General features: G+C 41.6%; 1 protein-coding gene and 1 long non-coding RNA gene across 4 annotated transcripts in view; one reads left to right on the top strand and one right to left on the bottom strand.

The window, feature by feature from the left end:
• Positions 1 to 25,305, top strand: part of haao (3-hydroxyanthranilate 3,4-dioxygenase) — a 27,792-nt gene continuing 2,487 nt past the window's right edge. The window contains exons 1-9 of one of the 3 annotated variants that reach the window (XM_052013029.1): positions 1 to 186; positions 700 to 778; positions 6,935 to 7,018; positions 10,921 to 11,027; positions 12,227 to 12,316; positions 15,403 to 15,446; positions 15,720 to 15,868; positions 16,017 to 16,082; positions 19,761 to 19,843. In XM_052013029.1, coding sequence (XP_051868989.1) covers positions 107 to 186; positions 700 to 778; positions 6,935 to 7,018; positions 10,921 to 11,027; positions 12,227 to 12,316; positions 15,403 to 15,446; positions 15,720 to 15,868; positions 16,017 to 16,082; positions 19,761 to 19,843 — 782 coding nt within the window. In that variant the 5' untranslated portion in view covers positions 1 to 106. Of the gene's footprint in view, positions 187 to 457; positions 593 to 699; positions 779 to 5,104; positions 5,215 to 6,934; positions 7,019 to 10,920; positions 11,028 to 12,226; positions 12,317 to 15,402; positions 15,447 to 15,719; positions 15,869 to 16,016; positions 16,083 to 19,760; positions 19,844 to 25,305 lie in introns of those variants that run through there. The other 2 variants (XM_052013030.1, XM_052013031.1) reach the window with 2 other exon arrangements.
• Positions 23,641 to 25,305, bottom strand: part of LOC127568831 (uncharacterized) — a 15,688-nt gene continuing 14,023 nt past the window's right edge. The window contains exon 3 of the long non-coding RNA XR_007956078.1: positions 23,641 to 24,108. This is a non-coding gene — a long non-coding RNA (uncharacterized LOC127568831). The remainder of the gene's footprint in view (positions 24,109 to 25,305) is intronic.

Below are 25,305 nucleotides of genomic sequence, written 5' to 3'. Positions count from 1 at the left end.
TTGAAATAGGTCTGAAATGGTCAGAGTGCTGTGCACTTGTTAACTCTTAACGCTTAATATTCTGATCATTTAGAAGGTGGTTTTTAAAGTAGTCTAGGGCAAGGACATGGCACTGTTCTATAATGTGGACAGGTGGATTGAAGAGAATAGATCAAGTTTTAATCCTCCTGTGTGCAACAAACTCATGTAAGCTTTGCAGTTAAATCTTCCGAGAGCACCGGCGAAAGTCCATCTGAAAAATGCAGTGGAGATCGTCCAAATACTGTCCCATAGGTTTTGAGCGGTTGCTATGAGAACCATGCATCTCGACATCGATTCTAACAATCCAGCACGACTAATTTCGTCTGGAAGGGATTCCCATCTACACTGCAGTTCCAGGCCACTAGCGGTCTTACTTTTTATTAAGTTGATTTTTTTTCCTGAGCCAATGCACTTAGTTCCAGAATTGTTCTAGCAGTATCGAAGGCAATGGCATTTGCCTTCTGCTAGAACATATAATTTACAATTATAGTCTTCTTGTTCTTATCCTTATCTTTGCTATACAATCCTCTATGTATTACAGGCAGGATTGTCCTCTGTTGCAGACTAAAATGTAAAGATTCTGAACTATAAGATTTTGAAATGTTATTAGCTGTGAATCATCTCTTCAAAATTGTTCAGCTTTTGGTTAATACTTTATTCCAAAATAATACTTTACAGGCACGGTGGCCAGCTAAAGGTCATGTTTGTTGGAGGACCCAATGAAAGGAAAGATTATCATATTGAAGAAGGAGAAGAGGTAAACTGTAATTACTTGGTGGTGTGTGTGCTTTCAGAAATATATTTACATGCAAATGGACCATTTGGCCCAATGGATTCTGCTTGTGGTTATGCTCCATACAACTCTCCTCCTATTGCATTTACCCCAGCAAAGCCATTCTGTGTATCATGCTCTGCCTCCTTCCTTTGAGTACTTGTCTATTTTAATTTGAAAGCATCTAAACTACTTACCTTAATCCCTGTGGTAAGGAGTTCAATTCCAGGTAAAAAAAAGATCTGTGCCTGGGATTTAATTTAATGCGTTACTTAGGGTGTCCAAAACAGCATTGTGTATCACCATAACACTTTCTTTAAAAACTTCTGGAAACATTACAACCTTCGATTGTAGAGTCTTTCAGTGCAACACTGCTCAATTTATCAACTGCAAGATTCCTGCAGCTACTGGCATTTGGCCCAGCGGCTGCAATTTTAGCAGCCAGTCCAAAAGAAAGAGAGAATACACACTACCCTCTTAGAGTACTGGAGGATGGTGAGCCTTAAAGATTGTATGCTGAGGGTATGTGTTGGTAGGAGAGTACTCTGGTTGGGCACTGGTGAAAGAGGGTCTTGGACAGGCTTGAGAAGGAATCTGCAGGTGCATGGCCTTTCCATAAGGGCCACAGAGACCTTCTAGGACTACTGCTAGCTGTCCTGGAGGAGATTCCAGAGAGGTCTCCGGTGTAATACTACAGGTCTGTACTAAGGGAAATCTCTGAAGTTGTGGCAGTTCCCGTGCCTGGTCTGCTTACTTCTGTAGGCTGAGTAAAAAGTAGGTCAAGTCTTCTCTCACTTGAGGATGACGTTTGAGTGACCTTCCTTAAACAGTAGTGAGCAACAAACTGAGATGGGGCAGAAATTAGTAACAGCAGCCTGGAATAACCTGGAGGCCTTGAACCTGAGAGTGACCATCGCCTTGAACTACATGGGGGAAGCAATCGAGAACCACTGACCTTGTATTCGTGGCCACAGGATATCGTGATCGCGTTAAGGACAAAAGATGTAATTTGTGGGTTGGGATTAGAGGGAAACAGGATTAAGTTATTCTTTGAATAAATCAGAAATGTCATTCTTTTTCAGGCAAATGAGGTTGAAAATTGTGCTGGTCAAATTTTAGATATTACATTTTTGTTCATGTCATCTTGGGGAGCTTCATCACAGAAAAATGCTTCTAAATTGGTTTAGTATTGGCACATGTACCGAGATATATTGAAAAACTTGTCTTTCATACCATTCATACAGATCAAATCATTACAACAGTGCATTTGAGGTAGTACAAGGTAGAACAATAACAGAATGCAGAATAAAGTGTAACAGTTACAAGTGCAGTGCAGGTAGACAATAAGGTTCAAGGTGATAATAAAGTAAATTATGAGGTCAAGAGTCCATCTTATCTGCTAGGAAACCATTCAATCATCTTATAACAGTGGGATAGAAGCTGTCCTTGAGCCACTAGACATATTGAACCCTAGAAATGGTTGCAACATCATGGCACCATTTTTTATTATGGTTATGCAAGCAAATTATGAGGCTATATTTTCTAGTTTTCCTAACGGCCCCTAGTATTGGATTCCACAAAAAGTATGCTTTGCTTGTTTCTTGGGTGCAATACATTCATAATTTTTAAAATCTAATGAGGTCCCCTATAAATTAATTCAACCATCCAAACATGTGGCCCACTCTTTGCTGCAATATCTCTAGAGCAATTGATTTGCCCAACCAAATTCTTGCCTTTACCTTTGATGCCTTAGTCCCCATTAAAGTTAGTACAATGTGTCACCATGGTCATTCACTCACTTCTACTTGCATTTATCAAGGATTCGCATTTATTTTTCTAATTCTTTTTTTTACATAGTTGTAAGTATCTTTTGCTATTTTTATGCTGAGCATTCCCATTTCCTAAAATCTAGCAATCTTCAAATTTGCCTTTCATCTTAGCAACATTATAGACTTCTTTTAATCTGATACTATCCTTAACTTCTTCAGTGGATCATTTTTCCACACATTCCTCAATGGAGGAGTTTGATTGTGTTTTTTTTTGTTGCTCGAAAATGTTTACAGGCTCTTTTAATCTAATTTACAGTCTCCTCTTGTTGAGCTTCCTCTCATATCTGTGTAACTGGCTTTATTTAGGTTCAGTGCTCCAGTTTCTCATTGAACAATTCTTCTCTCAAACTCTATATAATATTCTATAATGTTGTGATCACTTTTTTTTTCTCCAGTCAATGGCTTGTCATGAGATTACTAATTAATCCTGTAACTTTACATTACAGGCTTTCTATGTGTGAGTTTGTTTCCATGACTAATTATTCCAGGAGTACGTCCTAAATACACTCTGTGATCTCCTCCAGATCACTTTTGCGAATGTTGTTTACTGTACTTGTAGGAAAATTAAAGTTCCCTGTGATTATTAATCTGGCTTTGCTAAGATTTATAATTATTTCTTAATTAATTCTCTCTCAAGGAGCTTTGTTGCTGCTGGAGTGGAAGAGGTGCTGCAAAACACTCCTACCACTTGGTTATTTTTTTGTAAATCTTTAATAATTCTATTTTCTGTATTTCTGAGGTAGATTATTCCTCACTGTTACCTATGTATGTCAGGACAGTGCCATCTCGCTGTCCTCTTTTTCACTTTACCCTTTTTAAACATCTTGCCCTGCAGTATTTAATTTCTGTGCTTGGTCACCATGTAGCCACACCTCTGTGACGCCTATTAGGTCAAAGCAAATTACCTATTATTTGTTCCATTATCTTGAATGCCTTTTGCATTCCAGGGGGGTTAATATTTTATCATCCCTCCTGAATTTGTTCACTGATGTACTATTTCCATCAAACTCTCAAGTCTTGAATAAAACCAAAAAATGCTGGAAACATTTAGCATTTACGGAACAGATCTTCGACCTGAAACATTGGTTTGGCTTCTCATTCCACAGGTGCTGGCTGACCTACTGAGTGTTTCCGGTAATTTCTGTTTTATATCAGACTTCCAGCATCTGCACGTTTGTTTTTGGATTTGCATCTCTTACCTTGAAATTGGAGTTCACCTCTTATTTGGTGCACTAAATGAGTGCTCCATTTGGTCCTAATGGTCAGGGGGTGGGGGTGGGGGTGGGGGGGAGGAGGGAAGGGAAGGTGTCCTCCAAAATATATTTAAAATATATTGTTATATTGGGATACATGTACATTTTTCTTCAAAATGGTTAGGGTGGTTTCATCCATATTGCTGTATTAAAACACAAACGGTCAGTTTCCTGCTACATCTTTGCTGCTAGGTTTTTTGGGAAGCAGTTTTGGCCTTGAAGAGTTTGCTTCAGGGTGAGGGAACCCATGGAGGTCAGAGATAATTGGGGGGGGGGGGGGGGGGAAAAGGGGTCTAATGCAATTTCAGTGTTGCTGCTCCCCACCCCCTTTCCCTAAATATTCTCTCTGTCCTGGTACTGCCCTCCACCCCTCCTGAAGCAATATTCAACATAGTCCAATACTGTGAGTGGCTCAATCCACTGTGAGACATAGGATCAATACAGTGAAGAATGCAGCAAGTATCTCTGTCGTGCACTGCTGTAGTAAGCACTGTGAGACCCAGCAGTAATGTGTAAAATATAACAAGCATTTAAAAACATAAGGGTGCAGATTTTTTTTTAGAAGCAGAAGAGACTGCAAATGCTCTAATCCAGAGCAAAAATAACAAACTGCTGGAGGAACTCAGCGGGTCAAGCAGCAACTGTGGAGGCAAAGGGATGGCTGATGTTTCGGTTCAAGACCCTGCATCAGTACTGAGTACAGAGGGAAGATAGTCAGTATAAAGAGGTGGGAGTGGTAAGGTAGAGGCTGGTCAGTGATGGGTAGAACCAGGTGAGGTGGGGAATGATGGGCAGATGGGGGAGCGGGATCTTTTTAATCTGTTTATTTCTTGGGATACGGACAATGCGAGGAGGTAATGGTGAGTCATTGCCTTGAACTGTTGCATTTCCTCTGTTTAAGGTAATTGTACACTGCTGAGATAGGGCATTCCAGGAATTGGAACCAGCAACAGTGAAGAAAAGGCAATGTATTTGTAAGTCAGGACTGTGTGTCTCTAGGAGGGGAGTCTGCAGGTGGTGCTCTTCCTGTGCATCTTAAGCCCTTGGTGTTGTGTTTGGGAAGTGCTATCAATGTCATCTAGATGAGTAACTACAGTGGACTTTGTACATGGTGTACACTGCAGCCACCATGTAGCAGAATGAATGTGCAAACAGTTACAAATTGATGTCTCAGTTCAGACCCTTTTCATTTGTCTTCTTGTCGATACCCTGGAGTTTGTGTTCTGTTTTACAGGGAATTGTAAATGAAGCTTATATGTTGCACACTATTAGTCCAGAGACACAAGAGACCTGCAGATGCTGGAACCTGGAGCAAAAATTAAACTGCTGGAAGAATTTGGTGGGTTCTGAGCCTGATGCAGGGTTTCAATCCAAAACGTCGACTATCCCTTTACCTCCACAGATGCTGCTCGACCGACTGAGTTCATCCAGCAGCTTATTTTGTGTTAGATTATTAGTCCTGTTTCAGTTGGTAAGGCAGAGAAATGCATCACTTATCTTGAGGACTTGATGTGTGTAAATGATACCTCAATCATCAGTTACACTCAGGTGAATTATGTCAAGACCAATTTCCTGATGGATGTGATTCAACAGGAAATGGTTACAATCATGTTTAAAACAAAAACTACAGTTGTCATTTTAAGCATTTTTAGTTCATCTGAGCTTGTTGGTAGAATGTAGTGTGAAGCTGACCCTGGTTCTCCACTTGTGGAAAGCTCACAAGTTCACATTTGTCACCAGAAGTCATGAGAAAGGGTGACGCTCAATGTCATCTTGCTTGTTCTTGGGGGGGTGAATCTTGTAACTTGAGCTTGGATCAACTTTTACATAAATTAAGGGTTAAACTACAACCTTCCTGTTCTGTACAAAGGGCAATGTACTTGTGGACATGGGTATCGTGGTTACTGATCAACATCAAATTGTGAAAGCAAATCCAGTCACTGGAGGGAAATGAGTTCAGCCTATCTTCTATCTGTACAAAAATATTCTTGACATCCATTTATAAAATAATTTCATGATTTTTTCCAGTTTGAAAGTCCATTCCAACATGTTGGTTACTGTCTGAATGGGGGACGAAGTACACCCTGATATCAGTCTTAAAAATAACTTTTTGATGAAAGATTATCAACCTGAAACTTTAATTTTCTCTCTACAGATTTTGCCTCCCTACCAAGTGTTTGAGGTCCTGTTTTTATTTCAGATTTCCACTATCTGCTATTTTCCCTTGATTTTCATTCATGTGTAAGGCTGTTGGTAGATTTGTTTGAACCCCCTTCTTTTGTCCTTTTAATTTAAAATTGTTAATTTACATTTTCACTTCTAAAAGCATCTAGTGAATTTCTGTAAAGATTCAAATGTTGCAAAAGACAATTTCAGAAACCTATGTTTTACAACATAAATCTCTTGACACAATGAGGTTAACAGCTTTTTCCCAAACTGTATCCAATGCTTGAATATCTCCCATGTGTCTTGTTGACCACATTTGAACACAGTGTTTAAGGTGTGTTTTGCAGAATGTTGTACAATTTTTACACAACTTCTGCTTACTGTATATGCCTTGACTTGTAGTTCAATGTTCTGTTGGCCACATGGCTCACTGGAGGAGCTTGATAAGGTTTGTATCTTCTGGAGTTCTTTCATTTTTTTTCCAATAGTACCCATAGAGGAAAAGTGTCATCCATTACTTTGTATTGATCCGTACATTTTTTCATCTGCTGTTGATTTGTACAACTTGTTCTCTCATTTCTGAGCTTCCATTGACATCCTCTGCAAACTTAATAAGTTTCTGGGGCATGACTAGTAATCTGAAATAAAAAGACATGGCTCAACTCTGAGCCTTAAGTTAACTCTCCTGATACTTTTTGCTCAATCAACATGAATTCCTCTTAGAAGCACTTTTTTTTCCCCGCTAGTTTTACCTTGCCTACTTGCCTACTTTTATCTTGAATCTCTACATTGTTGAGATAAGCTGGTGGCATTTCAAAAAACTAAAATTCTTTTCTTTTGCAAGTCCTTGCCTTACTGATCCAGTGTGTTTTCTTTTCATTTGCTTTCTCTAGTTGTTTTACCAGCAGAAAGGTGACATGTGCCTGAAGATCCTAGAAAAAGGAAAGCATAAAGATGTACACATTCGAGAAGGAGAGGTTAGTGGAGCTTTCAAGATGTCAGATTGAACAAAGTTTTAAGGGTATTTATTGAGAAATTCCAGCAGATTTTTAAAAAATTGGCATTTCCAGTAACAGCTGTATCTTATGTCAGTTCCAGCTTTGTGAACAGAGGGGGGAAAAGAACTCACTTCTATTTGCATTTGCAAACAGATCAGCTTTAATTAACAAATTGTGCCATCCTTTCTCAGCTAGCACCACCACTGTTTGTGTATTGATCCATACATTTTTTCATCTGCTGTTGATTTGCACATTTGTTCTCTCCAACTTCTTCCCTTTTTTTTTGCAGCTTAAAATATTCCTGTTTCCTAACTTCTGATTGTTCTGATTTTTAAAAGATTGTTCTGATTTTTAAAAAGTCAACAACCTGAATGTTAACTCTGTTCCTCCCTCCAGTAGGGATGATGCACCCCCTGGCTGGGGTGTCTGGAACTGGAGATTAGTCTGAAAATATTGCATTAAGCATCTGGGACCACTGTGATGGATGCTTTTTTTTCATTTGGGTGGTAGTGAATCTTCTTCATTCTCTATTCCTGACCGTTCTAGGGACTTAGTTGCTGAGTACATTTGAGATGGGGATCAATAGATTATTTTTATATATCTATACATTAATTCAAGGGATGTGGGCTTTGCAGGCTGAGCCAGCATTTAATTGCCCATCTCTAGTTGCCCTTGAGAAGGTGGTGGTGAGCTGCCTTAGAACCATAGAACAATATAGCACAATACAGGCCCTTCGGCCCACCATGTTGTGCCGACCTTCAAACCACACCTAAGACTATCTAACCCCTTCCTCCCACATATCCCTCTATCTTAAATTCCTCCATATGCTTGTCGAACAATCTCTTGAACTTGACCAATGTATCAGCCTCCACCACCACCCCAGGCAGCGCATTCCAAGCACCAACCACTCTCTGGGTGAAAAACCTCCCTCTGACATCTCCCTTGAATTTACCACCCATTACCTTAAAGCCATGCCCTCTTGTATTAAGCATTGGTGCCCTGGGAAAGAGGCGCTGGCTGTCCAATCTATATATTCCTCTTAATATTTTCTATACCTCTATCACATCTCCCCTCATCTTCCTTCTCTCCAATGAATACAGCCCTAGCTCCTTTAGTCTCTCCTCATAAACCATACACTCTAATCCAGGCAGCATCCTGGTAAATCTCCTCTGCACCCTTTCCAATTCCTCCACATCCTTCCTATAATGAGGTGACCAGAACTGGACACAGTACTGTAAGTGTGGTCTAACCAGAGTTTTGTAAAGCTGCATCATTACTTCGCGGCTCTTAAACTCGATCCCATGACTTATGAAAGCTAACATCCCGTAAGCTTTCTTAACTACCCTATCCACCTGTGAGGCAACTTTCAGTGATCTATGGATATGAACCCCCAGATCCCTCTGCTCCTCCACACTGCCCAGAGTCCTGCCATTTACCTTGTACTCTGCCTTGGAATTTGTCCTTCCAAAGTGTACCACCTCACACTTCTCCGGATTGAACTCCATCTGCCACTTGTCAGCCCAGCTCTGCATCCTATCAATATCCCTCTGTAAGCTTCAACAGCCCTCCACACTATCCACAACACCACCAATCTTTGTGTCATCTGCAAACCTGCTAACCCAGCCTTCCACCCCCTCATCTAAGTCATTAATAAATATCACAAAAAGTAGAGGTCCCAGAACTGATCCCTGTGGGACACCACTAGTCACAGCCCTCCAATCCGAATGCACTCCCTCCACCACAATCCTCTGCTTTCTACAGGCAAGCCAATTCTGAATCAACATGGCCAAACCTCCCTGGATTCCTTGGCCTCTGACCTTTTGAAGAAGCCTACCATACGGAACCTTGTCAAACGCCTTACTAAAATCCATGTAGACCACATCTACTGCACTACCCTCATCAATCTTCCTGGTCACCTCCTCAAAAAACCCTATCGGGCTTGTGAGGCAAGATCTTCCCTTCACAAAGCCATGCTGGCTGTCCCTAATCAGTCCATGATTCTCTAAATGCTCATAGATCCTATCTCTTAGAATCCTTTCTAACAGCTTACCCACCACAGACATAAGGCTCACTGGTCTGTAATTCCCTGGACTTTCCCTACTACCTTTCTTGAATAAGGGGAACATTTGCCACCCTCCAATCCTCCGGTACCATCCCTGTGGACAACGAGGACTCAGGGATCCTAGCCAACGGTTCAGCAATCTCCTCCTGAAGCAGCCTGGGGAATATTCCATCAGGCCCCGGGGACTTACCTGTCCTAATATTTTCTAACAGCTCCAACACATCCTCTCTCTTGATATCTACATACTCTAGAACATTACCCTCACCAACACTGTCCTCAGCGTCATCAAGACCCCTCTCTTTGGTGAATACTGAAGAGAAGTATTCATTGAGAACCTCACCCACTCCACAGCTTCCAGGCACATCTTCCCCTGTTTCAGTCTTGAGGTGTGGGTATACCTACACTACCGTTAAGGAGACAGTTCCAAGATTTATCCCAGCAATGGTGAAGGAATGGCAATATATTTCTCAGTCAGGATGGCAACTTCCAGGTGGTGGTGTTACCATGCTTTTACCGCCCTTGTCCTTCTAGCTGGTAGAGGTCATGGGTTTGGAAGGTCCTGTCTAAGGAGTCTTGGTGAGTTGCTGCAGTGTATCCTATAGATAGTACAGACTGCTGCTACCACGTGTCAGTGGCGGAGTGAGTGAATGGGGTGAATATGAAGTGGGCTGCTATGACCTACATGGTGTCAAGCTTCTTGAGTGTCATCGAAGCTCCGCTCATCCAGGCAAGTAGAGAGTATTCCATCACACTGCTGACCTGAGCCTTGTGGATGATGGGCAGGCTTTGGGAAGTTTGGAAGGGAGTTTCCCACCACAGGATTCCTAGCCTCTGACCTGCTCTTGTAGCCACATTGTGTATATGACTACTCCAGTTCGGTTTATTTTGGGATATTAAAGAAAATTGAGGAATATGGGGTTAGCATAAGAAAATGATGCTGAGGCGAAAGATCATTCATGATCTTATTGAATGGTACCACGGGAACAGATGGCCTGCTCTTTTATTTCTTGTGTTTTTGTGCAGGTAGCTATGTCCATACTTAACGACAGACATTGACTGTTCCAGGTGCAGCTTATGACCTACAGTTTTCTCTCTAAGTAAAATGAGGAGCAAATCCTACATAAAATTGACAAAAAGACCTGTATTAAAAGTTCCTTATTGGAAATGTTGGTGTTATGTGAGCCATATTTTCCACATTTTTCTGTAAGCATCAGTGACAAAGGCCTGAAGGTATATACAGCACTCAGGGATAGATTGGATTGTAGAATCCAGATGTTATTTTGATATAACTCTGCTAATGATGACAGAAATCTTGAATTCAATTTCATTGAAACTGTTACTGGGTGTAATAATTAATATAGGTAATGGAGCTAAAGACAAATTGAGGAGTCTGGACAGTGAAGGAAGTTGCAGCACACTAGACATTATATGCATGGTTTAGATTCTTTATTTTAAGTTTCTGGCCACAATCAGTTATAAACCTAATTTATTGTCAAACGAAGGACCCTCATCGATAAATGACATTTTGTAATTTGCTTTGCAGAAAATGTTGTTCTTTACATATCCAATTAAAGTTATCATGCATCAGCAGCTTAGATGTATTACACAGTGCAAGGCAGAAGTTCAGAGGGAGATGGATGAGAAAAGATGTACAGGAACTTTATCAATCTAGTGAAATGCCTCAATGTTTCCATCACCAAGGGAGGCTAGGAGATTAAATGGAAAAAATATTTTGATTAATTGAGCTCTTGTATTCGAAGTGTCGAATGAATTTTCTTCATTCTTTATTCCCTATCCCTCCTCCCCATATCCAATTCAGATGTTCTTGTTGCCAGCACGAATTCCCCATTCTCCGCAGCGTCAGGCTAACACCGTTGGGCTGGTTTTTGAAAGGACTAGACTGGAATCAGAACTGGATGCACTCAGGTAAAGTAGGAACTACAAGATTCAAAATGTTTGGCTTCTCAACTTTTTGTTCTATCTGAGGTAATGGTGAATGCAAAGATTCATTTAAATAATGAACTATGCCTTTTACAAAAATCCACCAATTTTCTGAAGACGTTTTTTTTAATATACTGGTAACATCATTTTATTTCCACTTATTTAAAATTATTTCTAATTCTTAAACAGCTGTGTTGAGATTTGAGCACTGCTCCATGTTATTACTCCAGGCCACTGGATTAGCAATAATAAAACAGTTACATATCCATAAATCTTCCTGTTCCTCACAGCTTGGGAGAACCTCTTTTGTACCAGACATCAACAGCACTACCACAGTCAGCAGCCATGAGTTAAAGTTCAGAGAGAGATGGACAAGGGGGATCTCCTGATTTCAATAATCATTTGAAAGACCTCAATGGAAAGACTGAAACAGGCCAGGAGGAGGGAAGGAGAACATCAACCAAAAAAGCTGCAAGTGAAAAGAAATGTGAAAGAACCTTCTTTCCAAAGGAGGCGAGTGGGCGAGTGGGGAGAAACGTACGTTTGATTTATAGGGCTTTCACAAATAATTCCAGACCTGAGAGGAAAACGGAGATTTGCCCCTGCATCTTCAATTCTATTCTGCAGCTGACTAGTTGGATATGATTTAGGTGGAGGGTGTATCTGGTCTAACCTCCTGCTAAGGAAGAGTTGAATTACTGCAACGTAATTCCAGTTTTTCCTATGAAATCGGGTTGAAAGAAAAAATATTGGGCAACCTTCCAAAGGATGCTAGGTAAGGATTTCAACCATGCACTAAGTTTGGTGAAACTTTAAAAAGAACAATGTGCTAGGTTTATAAAGAGTAACAAAAAACAATGAGGAACCTTCTGCCTTTGTTGTCTGGCAATGAAAGAAATGGTTCTGTTAGTTAACAATCCCAAGAGTTCACAACACAGATAAGTTTATCAGTTGCTGCTGAGCAGCATTTACCGGCATAGCAGCATTGATGAACTTCTATAAGGAGTTTGACAGCTTTGAGGAAGCCCCTGGATAATTTTATGGTCATAGTTCATCCCCTATTTTAGTTGTTAACTATCATCTGCCTTGATTTGAATGGACTTGGGGCATTAGCCATGATGCAGAGTCTTTTTTTCAGAAAAGTACAAATGAAGCATGATTAATAATCCTGTTTCTTTTGACAGATATTATGTAGGGAATTCTACTGATGTGCTGTTTGAGAAATGGTTCTACTGTATGGATCTGGGCACCCAGCTGGCACCAGTAATAAAGGAGTAAGAGTTGTATGATTTTTATTTTTCGGATCTAGGAGAATAATGTAACATGCTGGTATTAAAGAAGAAGCTTTTGCAGAGTTAACATGTAACCATTTCCCTTTTGTTTAAAACCTGAAGTTTCAATTAATAGGTTTCTAATTAAAAAATGTGAATACTGATTTATCTCAACTTTACAGATTAATCGGTGGCTAAATTCTGGCATAGTCACTGCACTATATTAGTTTTTTGCAAAGACCACTGAATTAGAATCCAGGTATTTTACTCATGTAGACTCTTCCCACTGAACTTTCTAGATTTTGTTTGTTTTCCTGTCAACAGCAGCATTTTGGCTCCATCACATTTGTTGTTGTTGCCCATGTACAATTGGCTATTGTCATGGATGTCATTGCCTATTGTCATCCAAAACCATGGATGAACAGAGATGCAGAGAAATTTCTTTAGCCAGAGAGTGGTCAATCTGTGGAATTTGTTGCCACGGGCAGCTGTGGAGGCAAAGTCATTGGGTGTATTTAAGGCAAAGATTGATAGGTATCTGAGTAGCCAGGGCATCAAAGGTTATGATGAGAAGGCAGCAGAGTGGGGCTAATTGGGAGAATGGATCAGCTCATGATAGAATGGCGGAGCAGACTCGATGGGTCGAATGGCCGACTTCTGGTCCTTTTGTCTTATGAACCGGGAGATCCACTCCTTACTGAAGTCTAGGACTGCAGTGTTCAAATCAGGTGACTGTGACCTTGAAAATCGAGGTATGACCTCCATAAAGCTATCAGGGATGACAAGGGACAATACCATTCCAAAATTGAGTCCAAGACTAGCTGTCAGTTATGGTAGGGCTTGTGTGCTATAAGGGCTACAAAGCAAAATCGGGCAGCATCGCCAATCGTGCATCCCTTCCTGATAAATTTAACGCATTCCATGCACGTTTTGAACAGAGGGGGATTGGAATGACACCACTCACCCCGACAGCCTCTAATGCACCTGAACCCACAGTCACCATTGTGGACGTAAGATCAGGCTTCCGGAGAGTGAACGCATGGAAAACATCTGGCCAGATGGTGTTCCTGGCCATGTCCTTAGATCCTGTGCAGATCAGCTGGTGAGAGTATTTACAGATGGTTTTTAACCTCTCCCTACTTCAATCTGAGGTTCCCACCTGTTTTAAGAAGACCACTATCATCCCAGTACCTAAGAAAAACAGGGTAATGTGCCTTAATGACCACCACCCAGTGGCTCTGACATCCACCATCATGAAGTGCTTCGAGAGGCTGGTCACGGCATGCATTAACTCCAGCCTCCCAGACAACCTCGACCCACTGCAATTTGCCTACTGCTGAAACAGGTCTATGGCAAACACCATCATCTCTGAAGCAGCTGGACAGTACAGTCACCTATGTTAGACTATTGTTTATTGACTACAGCTTCGCCTTCAATACATAATTTCAAGCAAACTCATTACCAAACTCTGAGACCTGGGACTCAATACATCCCTTTGCAACTGAAACCTTTACTTCCTGACCAACGGACCACAATCAGTAAGGATAGGTAGCAACACCTACGGCACAATTATCCTCAACATTGGTACCCCTAGTCTGCTCCCTATACATTCACAACTGTCTGGTTAGATTCTGTTCTAACTCCATGTACAAGTTTGCAGATGATACCACCGTAGTGGACCATATCTCAAATAATAAGTCGGAGTACAGGAAGGAGATAGAGAACCCAGTGACATGGTAGCATGACAGCAACCTTTCTCTCAATGTCAGCAAAACAAAAGAGCTGGTCATTGACTTCAGGAAAGGGGGCATATGCTCCTGTTTACATCAGTGGTGCTGAGGTCGAGAGGGTTGAGAGCTTCAAGCATCTAGGAGTGAACATCACCAGTTCCCTGTCCTGGTCCAACCACGTTGATGCCACGGCCAAGAGAGTTCACCAGTGCCTCTACTTCCTCAGGAGGCTAAAGAAATTTGGCATGTCCCCTTTGACCCTCACCAATTTTTATCGATGTACCATGGAAAGCATCCCATCCAAATGCATCAGCGCTTGGTATGGCAGCTGCTCTGCCCATGACCTCAAGAAACTGCAGAGAGTTGTGGACACAGCTCAGCACATCACAGAAACCAGCTTCCCTTTCATGGACTCTGCTTACACTTCTTGCTGCCTCAGTAAAACAGCCAACATGATCAAAGATCCCACCCACCCCGGACGTTCTCTCTTCTCCCCTCTCCCATCGGGCAGAAGATACAAAAACCTGAAAACATACCACCAGGCTCAAGGACAGCTTCTATCCTTCTGTTGTAAGACTACCGAACGGTTTCCTGGTGCGATAACATGGACTCTTGACCTCACAATCTACCTTATGACCTTGCATCTTATTGTCTACCTGCACTGCACTTTCTCTGTAGCTGTAGCACTTTAATCTGCCCTCTGTTATTGTTTACCTTGTACTACCTCAATGCACTATGTAATGAATTGATCTGTCTGAAAGGTAGGCAAGACAAGTTTTTCACTGTGCCAGTACATGTGACAATAATAAACCAAATTGTCTTTTAAATTTGAGCAAATTTTACCTGAGATAATGCATTTCATAGTTTAGGCAGGATTAGGCAAGTAGCCCCAATGTGTACCAAGCTGGTATTTATTTTGCCAAATATTATTCATCAGATTTGCAAATACAATACTGTAAATCCATGTGGCCATTCACAGTATGAGAAAGATCATTCCATTTTCTTACACAATTTGTCCTATCATCATGACATCAATTTTTTTGTTGCCTACATTCCAAGAATGAAAAGCCCAAGAAGATTTTAGACAGGTTCCTGTTTCTGTGTCAAGTGGTGGGAGGGCCTTTCCCTATAATCTTTGTGGTGTCTACTCCAAGCTTCAGTGTGTCCTAGGTATGTTGTCCTGGTGCTTGAATGTACCAGCACCATTGGACTCATTAGGTAATATTCTCCACGTACACCTTCTCCCACCTTTGTTCGCTCTATGCTATTCCACAGAATAAAGCTAAAAGTTCCAGGTCGTAATAACTAGCAAAGTCGTCATTACAACAACACAGCTGAAAGATAATCTTTCCATTTCAGATTTTTTGACTCTGAAGAATATAAAACCGGAAAACCAAATCCAGGTTCGGAAAACATAATTCAAATCTAAACTGCTATTGACTGTATTTTTATTAAATTGAATTTGGTTAATAATTATGCTTGCCATATTGTCATTAAAGGAAGACAAATGTCTATACACACTTTGCCTATTTAGTGTTGCTGAGTGCTCCTCGCTAACACTGTGGCCTCAAGTTTCCTGTACTCCGATACATTGTTTTGGAATGATGGTTAACTGTTATGTGTGACAATACAATGAATAGCATCTATCCTGCTTTTATGTTTCATTTAATTCACAGACAAATTACGGAAAGAACTTCCATTTTGCATAAACACTGTCAGTACTGTTATGGAGCCCTTTTTGTTAAAAGACTGGCTCCGCAGCCACAGTCAAGATATTAAAATGAAGCAGGTTGTGGACATGTTCGGTGACTACTTTGAAACTCAGGTGAAAGAATTTAATTGAACTTGTTTCTAATTAACATTTTGTATTTTTTACTTGGTGAAGGGTACATGCCTTTGTAACTTAAAGTAGTATCATATGAATAACGAAAACCTGTTGCTTTACCAAGTGTCTTTTTGTGTTGTTCTGACAGACAGCAGTATTTGGGTCTGGACAAAGTGAAGACAAGGGAAATGCAGACTCTTGGCTATGGCAGTTGGTGAGCAATTGCTGTTATTTTATCTCTAATATTTTGCCAACATATGCAAACTTAATCAGATTTAACTTTCTACATAATATGTCTTTTAGTAGGATTTATGGCAAATAAATTAACATGCAGGTACTGTACCAAAATAAAGTATCCCTGTGCGGATATCGACGGTATAAACAGTTTGCAAATTGCTGGTAGCAGGTGGCCCAGACACAATAAAATTGCCATTGTGTAGACCTTGGCTCTGTAAAGTTAAGGCCAAGTTCTCTCTCTGCTCTTCAACACTACTGAGACAGAGGGATAGAAAAATTAATTGAGTAAGCCTGAGGTACATTCTTGCCTGATTTCCTGTGCCCACAATCTGTTGTCATTTTGAAGGCTCCCTACACCTGTCATGTCAAACCCTCGGTGATGCCTGGGAATGCCTAGAGAAACATCTGGTACCATGCAAGTCTTCCCTCCCCACATACATTTTGTTTTGCCTTCTCCCCCTTTCAAATGGAGTCTGAAGGACAGCCCACGTTGGGTGGAAAACTGAAGGTTAAAGCTGAATGGTCTTGCATGTGTTTTTGATTTTTATCAATCATCATTTTTCCATACTTTAAAATTTCTCTTTGTGGAATAGATTTTAAGAGGGTTAGCTTTTGTTCACTCATTTCATTAAGCTTCTTTTAAAACATATTGCAAATAAAACAATCCATGTCACCTGAAGAGATGCTGTGAATGATCCCTGCCACTCTTTGCCTGGGTAGAAGGTCTCGACAGATGGTCAACGTTCATTTCCCCTTTATCATTAGATGTCCCAGAAGTTCCATGAGTTATTCCTCTCATCTGCTGAGTGTAGTGAAATGAAATTCAAGTGTTGCCTTATTTCATAATAACGGTCATAAGTGAAATGTGTGTAAAGACTATGAACAGTGAAGAAACAGGGGATCCAAACAGACCATGAGAATGGAGTGGTGAAGTGGTGAGTTTGGAGAATTTATATGGAAGGAAAATTCCACAGGAGGTTGGTGGAATCAGGAGATGGTGGGATGGAGAAAGAAAGTGAGGTGAAAATTGAAACCATCTGAGGGTGAGGGATGATTTAATGCAGAAATGGAAATAGACTTGCAAGTGAGAATTGATGCTTGGTGGACAGCAAGTATTTTAAGGACTGGTAGAATGACAAAATAAATTCTTGGAAAAGAAAGCACTAGAGGAACAACATTCAAGAATGGAATAGATGTTTTGCAAGTTCTTGAAACTGTTGGCTTTTACAAGAAAACCAGGTTTTGTACATGCACGCAGGCAGAACCTACCTTGTGCTCCACTGATCTGGAAATACCTGTGCTCTGCTGCTTGGTTCAAGCCCAGGATTTGTAGCCTTTTAAGCAGGAAGGATGTTAAAGGCTTTGAAGAAGCTACGGAAGAAATTTACTGAAGTGGCTTCAGGTGCAAGGGACTTTCATTATGTGCTTAAACTTGTGAAACTGGGGTTGTACCTGACATAGGTGCTTGTGAGGAAATCCGATAGCCACAGAGAAACTGTTTCCAGTGGCAGACGATTAACAACCAGGGACTTCGAATGGAATAGTTGCCAAAAAGACCAATAGTGACCTGAGGAAAGTTCTTTTTCTACAGCAATGCATTGCCAGAGCCAGTGGTAGAAGCAAATTCAACTGTAAAATTCAGAAAGGAGCTGGTTAAGGATCTAAAAGGAAATAATTTGCAGGGCTGTTGGGAATGGCTAGCAGTGAGCTGGATTACTCTTGCATGGGACCAGTGTGGAGTTGGAAAGTGGCCATTTTGTAACCATTGTGTTTGTGAGAGTATCAGGCATGAATGATAGATTTCACTTCATTAGTGGACAGTTAACATAATAGAAATACAAACCACTGCGGGCTACAAGATCAGGACACTATATTAATTGCTATTAACAAAATAGAATTCAACAGGTTTTGTTTTAACGTGTTGACCTCGTGCACTAATGCCTTCACCTTTCCTTCCTCTTCCTTGACCCCCTGCCCCCAGAGTGCTCTGCCATCTCCCCCACATGCATGCATGCATGCATGTTAAGGTTCTCCAATAACACTTTACCAAATGCCACCCACTCCCACCACCAGATGGTACCCCAGGTGGTTATAACTCATAAATACTATGCAACCGAATTCTTTATCAAGCACCATTGCCACACTGCGCACCTCTCATCCCATCCCACCATCAGTGACTGGATGACCAAATCCACTGTCCACTGATGGACACTTCTTGCAACCATCCCGATCATTTTCCCTGAGACTAAAGGCCTGCAGTGTCCAGACTACAAGTAACAGTGTTCACTTCAGCTTGGGCCCACGTGAACTGCTTGTGGAGAAGAGGACAAGGAATGGGCTGGATAAGTCTTGTCTGTCAGTTTTTAAAAGTAATTATTACCTTAACTATTTTGGTCTGCATCCTCTTTCAGATGTTCCCTCTTTACTCCAACCCTCTTCCTCTCTGTTTGAAACATGCTTGTTTTCTCTTCTCTGAAGAGGGCTTCTTGACCTGAAGTATCAACTCTGTTGGGTGCTGTTTGCCCCGCTGAATGCTCCCTGCATTTTCTGTTCTGGTTTCTGATCTCCAGCATCTACAATTGTCTGCTCTAGTGACCGACACACCATTGTGTATGCTATAAACTCCCCTCAGACAGTAGGATGTGACACTTGCTGGAGCCACATTGCTCTGTGGTATTCCCCTTGTTGTTCCTCCTTCCCTTGCAGGCAGCTGTCTGATGACTGAGGCAACTGGGAAGATACTGATGAATGTATAAGTCAGGCTTCCTCCTCCTCTCCCACTCCCACAATGGCCTGTGTTACACTGTGGTGCCTATAGACTGCACTGACAGCACAAGTTTCTAGCTCTTGTTATGACAGTCTGCTGCTGAGGGCTATGAACATGTATCTACTGTACTGGGCAGCAACAGTCCCCAGGGAATAAATTCTTTAAAACTTGATTTTCTTTTTATTATTATTGGCCTAAACATTAAGGAAAAAGCTTGGTATATTTAAACCCAAGAAAGATGTTTTCTTAAAATTGAAATCCCCCAAAACAAGGAACAACTTGTACACCACTTTATGGTTAATATATGCTTCTTTATAATTATTTGTGAAGGAAAATAATATTTTTGAAAAAGTAACTTTCCCTTTTTGTGTCTAAATCTGTGCTACACAAACTCTATTGAAATGGTGTTTTGGATTTTGCAACAGATTAGATCCGGCCCAGGATCTATATGGTGATTTTCCTCAGGAGGGGGAGTCTTAGCAAGACTGGGCCCAGTCACTAGATTTGGCAGCTACGGAACCCAAGCCTGGGATTCCTCTGGTTGTAAACAACAGTCGGCTGTAAAACTGAGCTGTAATTCTCTATTTGGCCATCTGAGGGCTCTCTTTTGCTGTCCTGCAGTCTTGTGAACTTTCAGAGAGACTGGGCAGTTCCAGGAGAGAGAATTTGCTAAAGCAAGATGGCATGATTTCAGTCAATTCCAAATCACTTTTGTTTTCTGGACACAATTTATTTAGCAGAGATTGCATTATGAGTAAACAACCTATTGCATTTATAAATGGTGGCTGACAAAGCTCTCGATGGTTGCTGTCTAAATTTTACATGGATCACCACTGTCCATAATCTTGACCACTGCTCAAATTTTGTTTTCAATGCATTCTCTTTCAGGAGGGCACATCGCTGGTGGTAATGGATGGCAAAACTACCAACCTAACAGCAGGAGATAGCCTTCTCATACCATTGAAGACTAAGTAAGTATATTGCAGCATGGAAGGAGACCCTTTGCCCATTGAGTCTTCACTGGCTCTGTGTACAAGCAATTCATTGAATCTTCCCATCCTCACTCTTTCCCCAGAAGCCCTGCAAGTTCTTTCCTTTCTAGTTCCTTTTGAATGCTACAATTGAATCTGCCTCTACTAGTAACTTTAGCTGTACATTCCAAACCCTAACCATTTGCTCTTTACTTAAATTAAAAAAAAATCTTTATTTCATTTGTTTTCTCTTCACCTTTATTCCATCTCCCCTAGTTCTTGAACCTTCTGCCATTGGGATTAATTTATTTACTCTTCCTATAACCTGCATGAATTTTAAATGCCTCTCAGATTTCCTTTCACCCTCCTCTGTCCCAAGCCGAATAACCCCAGCTTCCACAATATATCCCCATCACCCAAGTCCCTAAAACCATTTTAGCAAACCTCTTCTGCACATTATCCTGAACTGTACAGGTTTCCTAAAGCATGGCAGCCAGAAGGGGAAACAGTGCTCCAGTTGTGGCTGAACCAAAGCTTCCTTGTGACCTTCCTATTGTTACACATTATGCTTCTATTTATAAGAGTCATAGAGTTATTTAGCATAGAAACAGGCCCTTGGGCCCAAATTGTCCATGCTGACTAAGATGTCGGAGCTAGTCCCATTTCCCTGCTTTTGCCCCATATCCCTCTAAACCTTTTCTGGCCATGTAACCATCCAAATGTCTTTTAAACATTGTAATTATACCTGCCTCTACAGCTTCCTCTGGCAGCTTGTTTCCAGATACTTGCAACCTTCTGTGTTGGGGGGGGGGGAGGGAAAGTTGCCCCTTAGGTCAATTTTAAATCTTTCCCCTCTTGCCTTAAATCTGTGTCTTCTAGTTTTAAACTCCCACCATCCACCTTATCTGTGCCCTTCATGATCTTGTATACCTCTATAATGTCATCCCTTGGCCCCCTACACTCCAGGGGAAAAAGCCCCAGTCTAACTAGTCTCTCCTTGTAATGCAAACCCTCTAGTCCCAGTAGCATCTTCGTGAATCTTTTCTGCACTTTTTCCAGCTTAATGACATCCTTCCTATAGCTGGGTGACCAGAACTGCACACAATACTCCAAGTGTGGTTTCACCAATGACTTGTACAGTTGCAGCATGACGTCCCAGCTCCTCTGCTTGATGCTTGACCAATGAAGCATATGAACAGGATCATGTACACATTTTTTAATCAGATCTTTGACTTGTCTTACTGCTTGCAATGAACTCTGCCCGTATCCCACCAGATGATTTATTTGTTCTTGTACTCTTCTAGTTTATATTGCCTCTTCTTATTCTTCCTACAAAATAACATTTCATCTGCCACCTCTCTGCCCATTTCCACCGACCCATCTCTATCCACTTGAAGTCTATTGCGATTCTCCTCACAGTTCACTACACCTTCCAGGTTTTGTTATCTGTAAGTTTGGAAGTTGTGCCCTGTATATCCAAATAATGAATATGTTACAAAAAGCAGTGCTCCTAGTACTGAGCAACCCTTCACTACCACCTCCTGACTCCTGCCACCAAGCCAAACTTGTATCCAGTTGACAAGCTCACCTGTGGTCTGACTTTCTGGACCAACCTCCCATCAGAGACCTTGCTAAATTCCATTTAAACAACATCTACCACCCTGCACTCGTCAATCCTCTTGGCTACCTCTTCAAAAAAAAAACAAAAACCTCAGATTTGTGAGATACAATTTCCAATGCACAAAGCTATGCTGACTGTCTCTGAGACCTTGTCTTTCCAAATGCAGGTAGATCCTATCCCTCAGAATCTCCTTCAGTAATTTTCCCACCACTGATGTTAGGCTCTCTGCCCTGTAGTTCCCTAGCTTGTCCTTGCAGCCCTTCACACTTAAAGGCACAACATTAGCCACCCTCCAGTCTTCTGGAACCTCACTTGTAGCTAATGATGATACAAGTATCTCTGCCAGGGTGCCAGCAGTTTCTTCCCTAGCATTCCACAATATCCTAGGATGCACTTGGTTAGGCCCCAGGGATTTAGCCACCTTTATGCACTTTAAGACTTCCAGCAGCTCTTTCGTAATGTGGAGATGTTTCAAGACATCATTATCCTGTCTCCTGAATTCACTAGCTTCTAAGATCTTCTCCAAGATAAATACAGATAAGAAATAAGACCTTGCCCATCTCCCATGGCTCCACACATAGACAAGCATGTTGATCTTAAGGGGACCTATTCCCTCCTAGTTACCCTTTTACTTTTAATGTATTTATAGAATCTCATAGCTTTAGCAGATAATGCAAAGGAGAATACTATCTCGTGTCCTCTTTTTGCCCTCCTGATTTCCCTCTTTAAGTGTACTCTTACATTCCTTATCTATAAGTCCTCGAGGGATTCACTTTGGGAGGTCAAATGCAAGAGGAAAGTATATAGTAAATGGCAGTATCCTTAGGATCATTGATGTACCGGGGGATCTTGGGGTGCAAGTCCAAAGCTCCCTGAAAGTGGCAACACGTGTAGATAGGCTGGTAAAGAGGTCATATGGCATACTTGCCTTCATAGGTCAGGGCATTGAGTATAAAGGTAGGGAAGTCATGTTGCAGCTGTTTATAACTTTGGGTCGGCCACATTTGGAACATTGTGTGCAATTCTGGTCACCGCATTACAGGAACCCTGTGGAGGTTGTTGCCTGGATTGGAGTACATTAGCTATTCCGAGACGTTGTGTGAACTTGGATTATTTTCTCTTGAGCATCAGAGGCTGCAGGTCAACCTGATAGAACTATATAACATTATGAGAGGCATAGACAGGGTAGACAGTCTTTCTTCCCCCAGAGTGAAAATGTCAAATACTGGGGGCATAGCTTTAAGGTGAGAGGGGGAAAGTTTAAAGGAGATTTGAGGTAAGTTTATTTTACACCAAGAGTGGTTGATGCCTAAAACATGCTGGCAGGTGACCTGGTGGAAGCATATATGATAGTAACGTTTAAGAGGCACATGAACAGGCAGGACATGAAGGGATACAAACCATGTGAAGACACATGTGCGGTTTAAATTAGCATCATGGTTGGCACAGACATCGTGGGCTGAAGGGCCTGTTGCTGTGCTGTACTATTCTATGACACTTAGTCTGGTTCTTTTTCCAGAACCAAGACCCACAAGGCTGCTTTCCCTGATGGGCTGCAAATGCACTGATTTCAGAAACTCATCACCCTCTTTGCCCTTGATCTTCTGTCTCAGTTTATATTTGAATAGTTGACTTCTCCCTTAAGCACTTTTGCACATCTCTACAACCTCCTGCATGCTTGCTCCTCAATATCTTGCCTGCTAGTGCAATCACACCTCCTATTGCTTCTTAATTCTGTGCAGGCTTTGATCATTCCTGGGACTTTCTTTCTTCAATACTGCAGTGTTCTCTTAAATCAATACTGTAAACTCTTAACTTTCCTTCCTATAGCTAGGTATCCAGAACTGTGCACAATGCTCCAAGTGCGGCCTCACCAATGACTTGCACAATTGTAACATGACATCCCCACTCCTGTACTCAATGGCCTGACTGATGAAGGCAAGCATGCCAAATGCCTTCACCACCCAGTCTAGCTGTATCACCACTTTCAGAGAACTATGTACCTGTACCCCTTAGGCTCTGTTCTACGGCACTCTTCAGGGCCCTGCCATTTACTGTGTAAATCCTGCTCTGTTTTAAATGATCAAAGTGCCACACCTCTCACTTGTCCCAGTTAATGCAGCAATATTAGTGCCACAGAATTACCTCAGGAATAAGTAGAAATTCTCAGTTCGACTACTGGTTTACTGTCTCTTTTATTTAGAATTAAACGGGTAATAGTCACACTGCAGTAAACAGTAGCAATATTTATGACAAGTTTTGTGAGTTACCTGCCTTTTAATAAACAGGATCATATTGGAACATAGCCTCCATGTTCTGAGAGAGCTCATTAGGATTTTTTTTAATATTAGTGCTGATTTGCAACAGCTGTGAAGCAGTACTGTTCGTATCCATATGAAAGTAGACCACCTACCCACCATCAGTAGTTCCACCTCTTCTTGTGAATGAGGCTACGGTCAGCAAGGGATGTTGTTCAGATGTGAGCCCAGACCGCAAAGGTCAACAGAACATTCAACACAAAGGGACAGGCAATATGACAGAGTTCAATTATTCTCCTCCAATGGTAGAGCATGGGCGCACAATGGTCTAGAGTTACTTGTGCAATTCCCACACAGGAGCTGGGAATTTGTAATCAATTATTGATCTGAAATTTAAAAGAAAGCTAACATCAGTAATGGTGACCATGAAAACCTAAAAACTGATGTCCTTTTAAGGAAAGAAATTGGCCATTCTTAACCAGTTTAACCATGATTCAATGCACAGCAAGGTGGGCAACTCTCAATAGCTATCTAAAATGGTTATACAAGCCACTTAGTTAGGAGCAGACCCAGATAAACAACAGTTGCTGCTGGAAGACTGTCAGCTTTGAAAGTTGCCTCTTGGTCTGCCCAAAACTTGTTCATTTTCCAGTGCAGGGAACTGTCCACAACTGATCGGCACATTCCAAACTCCAGGACCGCATGCTGAGGGAAGTGGTAATGCTTGCAGCTGTTCAAAGGCTCTCTGGGGAAGGGCCACAGTTTAAACCTCTCCTTGTTCTGGGACCAGTGTAAAAAAAAACCCTCCTGGAAATCTTTGAAAAATCCTGCAGTTTTAAAATAGTCATGGAAAGGGACAGAACTTTCAGGTTCTAAACTGGGGCAAGGCCAATTTTGACAGTATGAGACAGGAGGTTGATTGGAGTAGGTTGTTTGCGGGCAAAGGGACCACAGGCAAGCGAGAGGCTTTTAAGGGTGAGGCGGTGAGAGCTCAAGGTCTGTATGTTCCTGTTACAGTGAAGGACAAGGCTCGTAGGAGTAGGGAACCCTAGATGATAAAGGATATTGAGGCCCTGGCCAGGAAAAGCAAGCATGGGTCAGGTACAGGATCAAGTGAATCCCTGGAGGAGTATAAGGAATGCAGAAGTGTACTTAAGAATGAAATCAGGAGAGCAAAATGGGGGCATGAGATAACCTTGGCAGAGAAGATTAAGGAAAATCCAAAGAGATTTTATAAGTATATTAAGGGAAAAAGACTAATGAGAGAGAACATCGCCCCTCAAGGACCAAAGGGGACACTTTTGTGTGGAGCCACAGGAGATGGGCAAGGTCCTTGGTGAATATTTCTCCTCTGATTTTACTGTTGAGAAAGACGTGAAGACTCAGAAAAGTAAATGGGGAGGTCTTGGGGATAGTCTGCATTACGGTAGAGGAGGTGCTGGATATCTTGAAAGGTTTGAAGGTAGACAGAGCTCCAGGGCCTGACCAGGTATATCCAAGAACACTAGGAGGTTAGAGAAGAAATTGCAGGAGCCCTGCTGAGATATTTGCATCATCGTTAGCTGAGGGTGAGGTGCTGGTAG

The sequence above is a fragment of the Pristis pectinata genome, chromosome 3, assembly GCF_009764475.1.
Source record: "Pristis pectinata isolate sPriPec2 chromosome 3, sPriPec2.1.pri, whole genome shotgun sequence".
Lineage (NCBI taxonomy): Eukaryota > Metazoa > Chordata > Chondrichthyes > Rhinopristiformes > Pristidae > Pristis > Pristis pectinata.
This window is presented reverse-complemented; position numbering and strand designations above follow the sequence as displayed.